The sequence below is a fragment of the Myripristis murdjan genome, chromosome 8 (assembly GCF_902150065.1).
Source record: "Myripristis murdjan chromosome 8, fMyrMur1.1, whole genome shotgun sequence".
NCBI lineage: Eukaryota > Metazoa > Chordata > Actinopteri > Holocentriformes > Holocentridae > Myripristis > Myripristis murdjan.
The window spans coordinates 28,452,190-28,464,553 of record NC_043987.1 but is presented as its reverse complement, the minus strand read 5'-3'; the positions used below and the strand labels follow the sequence as shown (position 1 = coordinate 28,464,553).

Here is a 12,364-nt window from a genome sequence, read left to right as displayed (position 1 = left end):
TGTACTTACATATGCACTAGTTAGTATACTTACAAAGTATACTTATATACTAAAAGTACCCTGATTTGGCCCACTTTTGAGTATACTCGAGTAAACTTCAAGGTTACTTTACTTATTTATAAGTATACTTAAATTATACTATTTCCTGTACTTGAGTTGTACTACTCTTTTACTTAAAGTAAACCATTCGTATATTCAATGTACTTGAAATATGCTTTACTTATACTTGAATTAAACTGTTTTCATATTGCATAAGGATGCAAAATTTGTTCTCCACATTTGACCCATCCCCTGAGGGAGCGGTGGGCAGCAGCGGTGCCATGCTCGGGAATTATTTCATGATCTAACCCCCCAATTCCAACCTCAAATACCGAGTGCCAAGCAGGGAGGCAACGGGCAGCATTTTTAGAGTCGGCTGGGGATTGAACCCCCAACCTCCCAGTCTCAGGGCGGACACTCTACCACTAGGCCACTGAGTTGGCATAGCTTTACTTGAATCAAATACCTGAGTGGAGAGGTATCTGAAAAGTATACTTACCTAAGTATTAGTTCACAGAAAGTATACTTAGTTCATAAAAAGTATACTTATAATTATACTTGAGTATACTACTTTTTGGTAAGGGCTTGCTTAAAGGTGCGCTGTGCAAAATCGATTAAAGTGGAAACCGTTGAGCTGACAGAAAATATGGATCAAATTCAGTAAACTGAATAGATGATGAGGACCATCTAGACTCCGGCATCAAGTTACGTGCAGTCTAAACGGTTTAGTCTCAGTATTCTCATTTAAATCGATCCTTTGCCATTCTGAGTGGTGCACCTTTAACACAGTGCACAACGTATGAGAATAATGTGCATAAATGATGCATATCGATACAAAATGCTAGAGAATCGGTATTGTGAGAAATAATATCACGATACTGAGCTGATTCGATCGAGCGTCAGTGTTTCTGTGGCTTAAGGCGAAGCCAGGGCCGCTCCCGCAGCACCGATGAACCCGGGCCAACATCGATTACATGCCAACCCACGTGACTAATTACGAGTCAGATGAGGGCATACCGTGTCATCGTCACACGGGAGAGTCGATGGACAGACAGTTGGGCCATATGGGCGACTGAGATTTGGACTACACATCTCAGAGTTTTGTCGGCGTTTGAGAGGAGGCCAGCCAAGAGGGGTGCTGGGACGCCTGGGGGGCCCGGACCAGCGAGCTGGCTGGATCGCCAACGTCCTCCCAGCAGCCCCGGACCGGGACCGTGCTGGTCGGTGCCGCCCGCCGCCATGTTCTGTGCAACCAAGGTGAGCGTGTGAGTCCGTCCGTGCGTCCGTTTGCGGCGATGCTCGGTGGCTTCTTGGTGGTGTGTGTGTGTGTGTGTGTTGTCGGGTGGCTGGTTGTCAGCCCCTCGTAGGTGGATGTTGTGATAAAAGGCGCGAGAGTGCGGAGAGCTGCTGGCCCTGTGGTGATCACGTGAGCCGCCGCTGCTCCGCTCCTCTCCGCTCTGCTCTGCACGCCGCCTGTGTTTGATGCCTCCGGTGGAACGCTGTCATGGAAAGACGATAACGATCGAGCTCGCACAGATTCTCCAACATGTGGCGTCGCATCGCATGCGTGTTTGCATGCTCACACACGGACAAACACACACAAATAATCAAGTTGGCGCATGAGGTTTTGCTGCGCACACCTTTTTTTTCAACCTCCTGCACCTGCCGTCTCCGACTCTGCGCTCAGCACATTCTCACACTCACACACACACACACACACACACACACCTCTAAAACACACCGCTCACATTCATGAACACACCATCAGAGTGTCTGCTTTTTTTTTTTTTCCCCGTCCTGCCTGCTCTGTGTCTTCACTGCCAGTAATGATTAGCCTTTTGGATGTCATCGTTCAACCATCACCATAAAACTCCCTCTCCCTCCCAACTCACCACCAACAACAACACCTCTCCTCCCTCCTCCCTCCATCCCTCCATCCCTCCCTCTATCTGGTTCTCCAGGGAGGGAAGAAGGAGGTGTGGCAAGGATCATGTAAATAAACCCCCCTCCCTCCCTCCCTCTCTCTCTCTCTCTCTCTCTCTCTCGCTCTGTCTTTTTCCACCTCTCTCCCTGTGTGTGTTTTCTTCCCTTGGCTCTCTCTCTCTCTCTCTCTCTCTCTCTCTCTCTCTTTCACACTCTCCCCTCCTGCTCCAGCATCTCTGTCCATGTGCTGCCTCAGTGGTCGCTCTTGCGTGGACAGCGGGTGGGGGTGGGGGGCGAGGGGACACACACACACACACACACACACACACACACACACACACACAAAGCCCCCACATTTCCACCCCCCCCCCGCTTCTCTTTCCTCTCCAGCCTTCAGCCTCAAAAACTCGCGGCTTAACCGGAGGCTGGCCTCATCAGAGCCACGACTGATCACCCCCCCCCCCCACACACACACACACCCATCCACCCACACTCACGTTACAACCCCCCCTCCCCACCATCCTCACCCCCCCACCCCGCCCCCACCCCCCCTGCATCGCAACTCCTCTCCGCTCCTCTGTGTGGCTCGGCAGTGCAGGCTGCGAGACTGAAGGCAGCCTCAGTGCGTGGACGGAGAGAGAGAGAGAGAGAGAGAGAGAGAGAGAGAGAGGGAGTGCGAGCGAGAGGCTTTCCCAGAATAGAGGAGCAGGAGGAGGAGAGAAGGGATGATGATGGAAGCCAGCTTTGACACTGAGGAGAGTTTTGACGACCCCTCCTGTCTCGCCCCGCAGCCCCCCGGCTCCGTCTCGCCGGCCAAGAGGCAGATCAGGGAGGTCAAGGAGACCAAGATCACGGTGAGTACACCTGGGAGCCCCCAACTTCACTCACTCTTTCTTTCTTCCTCTGCATCATCACCCCATCTCTCTCTCTCTCTTTCTCTTTCTCTCTCCATCCTCTGAGCATCTGTGGGGGAAATCTGACACAGAAGTTAACGTCTGGTGTGTTTACCTCGCCTCGGAGCTCTCGTCTCCGGAGCTCGCTGCGATAAATCAGAACGCACCGCGGGTCCTCGTGGAGCGTGGCTGTAGAGTAGCATCCTATTGGATAAGAGTCCTGCTGGATCCGGCGTTCGCCTCAATGAAGGAGCCGTCCACGAGTCCCACACGGATCTCTATCTACCTCATGATCTGACTCGTTTGGCTCCTTCGTATCGATTTTAGGCTTCACAAACACCTGTCAAAGATATTTGCAAGAGGCGTTCTCGAGACGCTCAAATGTGTTATTTTATTTCCCCCCCCACCACCTCTCTTCTTCTTCTTCTTCCTCTCTGAGTTTGCAGAAGCTGCCAGAGAGTTGGAGCGAGAGTAGACAGCAGGTAGCCGGGCAGATTTCGTCGCGTTGTGATGGCTTTGAAATGACTGAAAAGCACAAAAGGCTTTGTGTTGTGCAGCGCAGACAGCCGGGGGGGGTATTTTTAGCATCGCGCTTGTCTCTTGTCTCAGTCAGATCAAGAAGTCGTCTTGATCTCCGAGCTTTTCATCTCATCAAGATGTTGCTCATTATGGTGATACTGTTTTACTGTTTCTCCCCCCTCCGCATCTAAAAAACCAACACAAAAAAAAAGACTAATCTGCAGAGCTACAGCGTTTAGAAAGTGAGCGCTCAACGAACAACTTCCTCATCACCTGTGCGAACACAATCACCAAGTCACCAAGTAAATTTACAAAAAAATGGGACAAAAAAAAATGCTGGAAATGACACCAAACTTCAACAGCATCTACTGAGACAACATCGTTTTGTCTTAAGTTGCCTTGACAGTGGCTCTGCTTATGTAATCTCCCGGTCCTTAATGATGAATGTAGGAGGAGAAGAGGCGAGGAGAACGTGTGGTGCTGATGATGGTGGTGGTGGTGATGTGCTGGGCTGGGGGGGGGCTGGAGGGGGGCTCGAGGGGGGGGCAGACAGACAGACAGAGGTGGTTTTGTGTCTCGCTGGGGGCTGGCTTTGTGCTCGCCGGGCTCGCTGACCTGCGGCAGCCGCGGGAGCCGTCAGCCCGGCTATTGTGAAGAACCCACAGACCTGCGAGAGATGCAGCAAGTCCAGTTTCCATGGTGACGAAAGCAATAGCACTGATTAATGGGTGTCGAGATGGAAAACACAGCCATGGGAGAGAGCAGCAAAGCCATTCACATATTCACTGAATATGTAACGTATGGAGGAAGACGATGCTTTTCCTTTTGCATCGAGGGGGGCCTTTTTAGAGACTTCCACCGCTCACAGGCTCAATTGGTCAGGATTCAGTGAATTCCCACGTAGTGCCAAGCATTTTTATATGTATTTTCACTACTTCTGATTTGTGCAAAAACAAAAAAAAAATCACCATCTGACAACAGGAAGAAGGTGCAAACGTCGTTACACTGAACAAAAAAAAACACCGAGCGATAAAATGAAAGAGGTGTTTGCCGGGTGAGGAGTGTGAACGGCCGCATGACGTCAGGCCAGGAAAAGGTGTCTTTTTGTTTGCCGCGGTGCATCTCGCGTTACACAACCCCTCTCACAACCCTGCAGTTGTCATGGAGACACATGCACATCCACGACCGCTTGGAAACGTGGACTCTCCGAGGCTTCTCCTGCATCAGATAGGAGAGAGAGAGAGAGAGAGAGAGAGAGCCGTCACCTTGCCTTCACCTTGCCCTCTCTCTCTCTCTCTCTCCGTCGTGATGTGAAGTGTAACCAACGTGCAGCCATCAGCCGTGATCTTTTCTCGCCTAATTAAACGCTCGCTCACGTCCTGTTTGACTTGTTGCAATGCTCTGCTCGGTGCAGTGGCAGCAGCTTGAGTGTCATCTGGCCTCGTTTGGCGGGACCCCGGACGCCTTGTTTTGATTGGACCCTTCCACGGCGGCCGGTCACACAATATTAGCTCATGCAAAATGAATGAGCGAGGAGGAAAAAAGGGGCCTGGAGAAGAAATAGTGAGAACAGCGAGGAAGTCTGAGATTGTTTTGTTGTGTGAGGAGGGGGTGAAAGGGGAAGGAGGGGGGGGGGGGGGGGGGGGTCCTTTACAGCAAAAGTAATTTGTCGCTTAGCAACAGCGGTGGAGAACCCCTACAGTCTCATTCGCTGTAGCTGAAATCTTCAATGCTTTGCCTTCGAAGTGTGTGTGTGTGTGTGTGTGTGTGGCGTCTGCACGAGAGAGGAAGTGAGCGAGCGATGTGGAATCATGTGCCACACGAGTTTGTCTGTTCGCCTGTCAGGCCGTTGTTTTTTATGTGTCTCATGGGCCGTTTCTTCCCAGATTGTCATGTCACATTTTCTGTCTATTCAGCAAAGCAACAACCTAATAAATACATAAATAAATAAATAAATAAATAAATAAAAAAAGAAAAGAAAAGAGAGAGAGAGAGAAAACCCAAAATGTGTAATGAGCCGTGGCCTCCCAGCGTGGATACAAAACCCCGTGAGATTGAATTTGTTTGTAATGCTGAGTGAGGACATGACGTCCCGCTTCACTCTGCAAACTGTCACAGGCGTTATAGGCAACAATATCTATTATGCATTAACCCTTTAAAGCCTAAACTATGAAAGATATATAACAAAATATATAGCCTATATATCCCTCCTATTATATTTGGGGTCAGTTTGACCACAGCCAATGCTTAACGTCTTTAAATAAATGATTAACATCCTTTTTTTTTTTTGCTTCATATTTAATGACTTTTCCTAATGTAATGGGCACTACCGGGTAAAGATGAAATTGACATGATGATATGTTTTCAATGTCCTGTACACACTTTGTAACGCATTGGTTATAAATAACAGAAATCTGTACTTAGAAATAATATAAAGCCATTAAAACACCAAAAAAATTATATTTCTTTCCAATTTTAGATCAATCAGTGAGATTTTATGGTGATTTGAACATTTTTCCATAGTCGCGTAATAGGAATACTGGATGTATATGTTTTATTTAAAGGGCTGTTCAGGTAATCAACAACAACAAAAAAAAAACATAAAGTACTTGACACATAAACTTTGATAACAATTTTAGTTATAATCATTTTGTGGAGGTTTAAACTGCTGGTGTCAAATTGACCCCAAACATAAAATATGTTCAAAAATGTGAACATAACAGGAGGGTTAAAAAAATAAAAATAAAAAAAATATATGTTTTTACGCGACCTTTCTGGTGTGTGATATATGATATGTACTTGAAGTGCCAATGGTATGGTCCAGGGTGAACAGGGGAAGGGTTCAAAGGTATACAACAGTATTTTGGTCAAGTATTGATTAAACTGAAAACGAAAAACGGAATTGAAAATGTGCATCATTTATGATACAAATGGCTTTATAGGGTTAAGCCTATAAGCTACACTTGTGGGAGTCCAGGCGCTGAGCTTCACTTCACATCGACTCAAAAACATCTCAGCGCCACAAGAACCGCCGGATCCTCCAAAAAAAAAAAACAAAAAAAAAACCCCGATTCATTACATCCCTGCGTTTTCCCCGTGTCATAATGGTAATCTGTATTAATATTTCAGCCCTAACCCCGGAGCAGCTCACTAAGCAGCCATCAAAGGAGGAGTGAGTGAGGAGAGACGGGCCCTCGCTTTTAGATGAATGGTCTCATTTTCGGCTGGATGTGAGGGGGAGATAAACAGCGGTCATGATAGATGTGGGGCCGGTGTAATGGAAAATCTGGCGCCCGTGACAATCAGCATGATCTCTCGGGCGGAAAATGAACAAAGTGACTGGCTGGCACGGGGAGTAAATCATCACGCTGTTTCTTTAGATGAGACGCCGTCACCGTGCGTTCGAGTGTATGTTTCTGTTGTTTATGCGTGTATTATTTGTTTGATTTCCACCCTATCAGATCTCCTTGAGTGGCAGCTATAGCTCGCCCTGAGGAGTTTTTTTTTTTTTTTTTTGAGTGTACATACATTATAGAGGAGAGGACTGCACATTACTCATCACTTTCTGAAGTTGTTTATGGAGATTATTCGAGCCATGTGGTGCCGAGGCACTGCAGAATAATGTAAAGAGGTCAGCGAAGAGAGTTCCCAGGCCCTTCAGCTTTTTCATGCTGAATATTTCTGTTAATTAAAGCAAGATTTGTGTGTTGTGTGTGTGTGTGTGTGTGTGTGTGTGTGTGTGTGTGTGTTTAAATCAGCCAAAACTGCAAAGGAGGACAACAGCGGAGAAGAGCATCCCGTCTCTGCTAACAGGCCTCAGAAGACACGGCGTCACTTGTCTCCGATTTGAGAGCATTTTTTGAGATCTATATAAGACATGAGCAGGGTTTTCCTAATTTTTTCAAAATAATTTATGACATCTGTTTTGAAAAAAGAAACAAAAAACACATCGGTATCGTTTAAAAAAGAAAAATGGTGAACGGTTAATGGTTGGAAGGACCTAGAGACAAAGGATCCAGTTCCATTGAAGAGAAAAACATGAACATAAAAGCATCCAAGTGAGAAAAAAAAGGCAGACTAAATCACATGGATGATTATGTCACATCTCCGTGTATTTTCCTCAGAGAAAATGCACTGGATATTGAATTCCATGTTTGGGTTTTGTAGTTAAATTTGACTTCTGAGGATTACTGAGACTTTCAGATTCAGCTGCAGCATCGTGCACCGTGAGCAACACCTGCAGGAAACCTTCGCCGTCCCAGGAAGTGACGAATCAGAGCTGGAGACCGATGTCCAAAGTGTCTCCTGAACACCGGAGAGCGGCGCTCCGTGCAGAGACAGGTGGACTCACTGGCTTTGGATCTTTTATCTCCCTGTTTTGTTGGCGTCCTTTTGGCGTAACGCTTCATACGGCAGTAAACACGAGCGCGCTGTGTGCAGTTTGCTGACATCTGAGAACGGATGGCAGCTTCAAATGCTAAAATATATGATCAAATGTTTGAATCCCGTTCTGGAGCCGTTTCTGTCTTCCTGCCCTCTCTCTTTTGTGAGCGCGGCACGGCGGCGGGCTCACGCTGGAGCGCGGTGCGGTGTGTTTTTTGTAGCTGAGGCGGCGTGTCGGGATGCCCGTGCAGTCTGCAGCAGCGGCTGACATGGCACAGAGGGTATCTCGTTGTGCCAGGAGGGGAGGGCTCGCAGATGGTGAACATTACATAATTGTAGCCCTAAGAGTAATTGAAGATGCCGTGGAGCGGGGAGTGTGTATTCAGCCCGAGTGCGGGGTGTGTTTGTCAGCAACACCGCAGATTCTCGAGCACATTGGGCTGATTCATTAGATTTGAGCGAGGTAATGGAGGGAGGAGGGTTGTGTTCAGAGTGGGTGGGGGTCTTCTCTCTCTCCCTCTCTCTCTCTCTCTCTCCCTCGCCCTGAAGGCCCGTGGGTCACCTTCTGGATGACCAACATGGCCACATCTGTGTGTTTACTCATGCCTGACCTTTTCCCTCCCGTCAGCATCAGCCAAGCACAACCGGGGCCTGCAACCTCGCTCTCCAAAAAGACAATACATCATTACGATTCCCACAGCCTCGCTCACAGTCACGTCCTCGCCTCGCCGACGAGCACAATCCAAATTAAATCTCACAGAGGTGCCTGGCTCGCAGCTCTGTTTTTTTTTTTTTTTTTGCACTGTTTTTTTCCATTTTGAAACGCAATTAAACCTTTATTTTTTTTTTCATAACCGCGTTTCTTTCTCCTCCTCTGCTTCAGATCAACTGTGTCACGTTCCCTCTGCCTGGAGAAGGTCCGGAGCAGCAGCTCCTCAAGCCCAATGAGTGGAGCTACTGTGATTACTTCTGGGTAAGACACACCGCCCTGATGGACAGGACAGTACAAACAAGCCCATTTATCCCTCCCAGTAACATGAGCCGACAGTGAACCAGTATCCTCTTATGCACTAACACACAGGAGCTGTGCTGTTTTAATGTAGATGCCAAGGTTAGACAGTGGAAAAAGGGTGAGAACATGTACAGTATGCAGGTTTGGGCAGTAACAGGTTGCATGTAATGGTTTAATTAAACAACAAAATAAATGTAACTAAATGTACCATGACAGTTACTGAGAAAACACATGACATTTACTGCTCAAAATGCTGGTTAATAACAGTTGGCAAAAAGCAAATGTGTCAAATATAAGTCTAAATCCTTATTTGTTCTTTAAAATAAAACATTAAAACCTTAATTCTTGGTACACTGAGGAATATTTAATTAAACGATTGACAGTATTCAGCTGTTATGCCAGGTTTAGATATTTAGGACTTGGCCCTGGTTTAAAACTTTTAGGTAACACTCTACAATAAGAGTACAACAATTAACGTTAGTTAATGCCATAATAAACATTAAGTAACAGGTAATAAACATTAAGTAAAAGTTAACTAACCGTTAACTAATGTGTCTAAGAATCATGTATTAATGCTGTTCATGCTAAGGTATTAATTTATATGTTATCTAATAATAATAATAATAATAATAATAATAATAATACATTTTATTTGTTATGGCGCCTTTCATGGCACTCAAGGTCGCCTTACAGTAAAAACAAATACGAAATACAGCATCAAAAGTAAAAAAACACAGCATAAAAAACATCATAGAAAGATTTAAGAGTTATTGTAGATATTATTAACATTCGTAAATGCCATAATAATCATTAACTAACAGTTAATTAACCATTACGGCGTTAACTAACGTTAATTGTTGTACTCTTATTGTAAAGTGTTACCAACTTTTGTTAGAAAACTGATCAGAAAGTATTCAAATGTAACAAGGTACTCTACTTTGGTGAAGTGATCAATTAGATAACTTATGATATTTTTTAAAGGGGGTCTCTGCTCTGTGACTGATTACATTTCAAAGGTAACGGTACAGATAAAGGTACAACATGTCACTGTTCACTTTCATGCACACAACCCAGAACCAACGGGGTTCAGTATCTGAGAGCACGTCTCCGCTGGTAAATTCATGATGCATTTAAGAAAGAAACGCTTTGAATTAACATGTGAGTACAAAAAAAAAAAAAAAGAAAGAAAAGGTGGTCCTGCACTGACAGATAGCAGTCGATATGCTTTTTGCCGGGGGTAGATGGATTCAGCGTCCTCCTGCCCGTTTAACAAAGGATGCAATTGGCTTTCATGGCGGTGTGGGCGGATCACAGGTGGACGGCGGATCGACCGGCCGGCCTCGCTGCAATTGTCCCAGCACAAACACGCTGATAATCCCTGCTTCAAAACGGCCCCCTAGCGGCTTGTAATCTTCAGTTTCCATAAATTTCCATATCAAATCCGAGCCTGTCTACCCGACTAAAACCCAAGGCCGGTGTTGTGCTGCTCGCTCGTGGGTCAGCGTGTCAGGTTGCCTGTGCTGGTGTGGACCTGCTGCTCGGGCTCGCCGCGTGAAATCAATCTGCCACCTCAGTTCCACGTGGCAACACACATCAAAAACAGGAGAGGCCGCTGCACCTCGCTGAACCCTGTTAGGCATTCCTCTGCACACACACACACACACACGAAAAACACACACACACACACACATACAGACACTTCTGCCCATCAGCAAATGATGCGTGCACACCAACGCATGGCCTCCCTGACATGCACGTGTGACTCATAAATTCATGCACATAGTTTCTGACTCACCAGCCAGCATCCATTCTCACAAACCCCCTACGCACTGTCGAACGTAAACAGCAGCGAGATGCGATTTGACATTCTGTCCGTGAGCGGGCAGCCGGGGCTGCACCGCCCCCCCCCTTTTTGTGCCGTTTGAGTGACAGTCTCTTCTCCCGCAGACGGACAAGAAGGACCCGCAGGGGACGACGTCGGTGGCGGGCTTCGAGGTGCTCCTGCAGAAGCAGCTGAAGGGCAAACAGATGCAGAAGGAGATGGCCGAGTTTATCCACGAGAGGTACTGTAACAGCGTCACGTCAGAGAAAGCTGCACTGCTCCACTGGAATAAAAAATAATAATAATAAAAAAAACACATTACGTAGCCTATTTTGTATTTTCAGTTGTATGGTTAGAGTTATTTTCAATCGTTTTTCCCAGTTATAATGAAACTGGGATCCACTTTGTCGTCATCTTCACCTCCAAACCTCAACAGAAGTTTTCCTTTGCAAATGTGTTCACACGTTTTCATTGGATTCACACATTTTTCACTTCTCACATGTGTCATTTACATCATGGCCCTGACTCCATTGACTTCACTACAGTAGTCAAAAACAAAACATCTGCTCACAGCTGATAGAAATGAGCTGCATCACTGTGAAATCACTAGTGCACCTGCATCACTGCCCTTTCCACCAATCACCATTCACCAATCAATCAGGATGCACCTACAAAAAAGGGGCCTATAAATTGTATTCTGTCTTTTTTTTTTTTCAACTCTTTGAGTTTTTCTGTGTAATACTGTATGTGAATTACAGTATTTCAGTTTTTTCCATCAATACAGTAAAATTTCACCTCAAAGTCTTTCTGAGTTTGGATGCAGTTCTTTACTGTAAGTTCACATTTGACAGGAGAGCCTTGTTCAAACTGACAGCTGTATTTTGTATTCTGCTGTCAGCTGTGTTACAGTACAGTAGAGCTGACTGAAGGAATCTACTCATTTGGGCAGAAGTTGAGTTGTTTGAGGGAAATATTGGCTTTTGCTACTTGCTTTAGAATATTTAACTATGTAAATTGTTAAAAAATATATATATATATGACTGCAACCCACACAGGAAAAAGTAAAGTGGAACCTGCTCAGACTGAAAAGGGTGTGTTGCATTTTGGTGTTGAGTATGAAGTGAGTGAGCGGCTGGATTAGTTGTATTGGGCGGTGACAAAATGTGCTTTTGCTGCATGTTTGAAATGTTTTGTCATGGTGAGAGCCTTTTGCAAACAAAGTGTGTTATTTTGGGCAGAGCGCCTCCCATTAGGCCTATGGATTAGCTGTTTTGACTCCAGGGTTTCTGAGTTGACAGAGGAGGTAAAGCAATTGAAAAAAACTGTAAACCTCAATGGGCGGAGCTTTAAAAGCACAGTTTTTTTTTCTAAATCATTCATTCACAACCGGCGCATTCATGAACATGAAAGGCCAGCAAGGCTAACTACCTAACACCTGATCTGTGTTTCTGCCGGCTAACGTTAGACTGCAAGTTACACCGAATACTTACTACTTACTACTTACACTGAGTACAGTACAAATTGTGATTATTTAAAGGTGCACTATGCAAAATTCTGGATGATTTACTAGAAATCATAGATTCAATGAGAAATCAGAAATATTTTATTGATCCCCGAGGCGAAATTGGGTCAGCTGCAGTTGCTCAAATTCTCAAGAGAAGAATTAAATGATAAGAAATAGAAAACAGTAATAAAATATAAAGATATGTGGCGTAGAGATTTGTAAAAAAGTATGTGCATTATGTGGATTAAGTCTAAATCTGTGCATTTATC

At 45.5% G+C, this 12,364-nt stretch overlaps 1 protein-coding gene across 1 annotated transcript in view; it reads left to right on the top strand.

Annotated features, from left to right (window-relative positions):
- The first annotated feature begins 2,687 nt into the window (after positions 1-2,687).
- Positions 2,688-12,364, top strand: part of gas7a (growth arrest-specific 7a) — a 29,056-nt gene continuing 19,379 nt past the window's right edge. The window contains exons 1-3 of the mRNA XM_030057857.1: positions 2,688-2,816; positions 8,641-8,730; positions 10,717-10,832. Coding sequence (XP_029913717.1) covers positions 2,688-2,816; positions 8,641-8,730; positions 10,717-10,832 — 335 coding nt within the window. The remainder of the gene's footprint in view (positions 2,817-8,640; positions 8,731-10,716; positions 10,833-12,364) is intronic.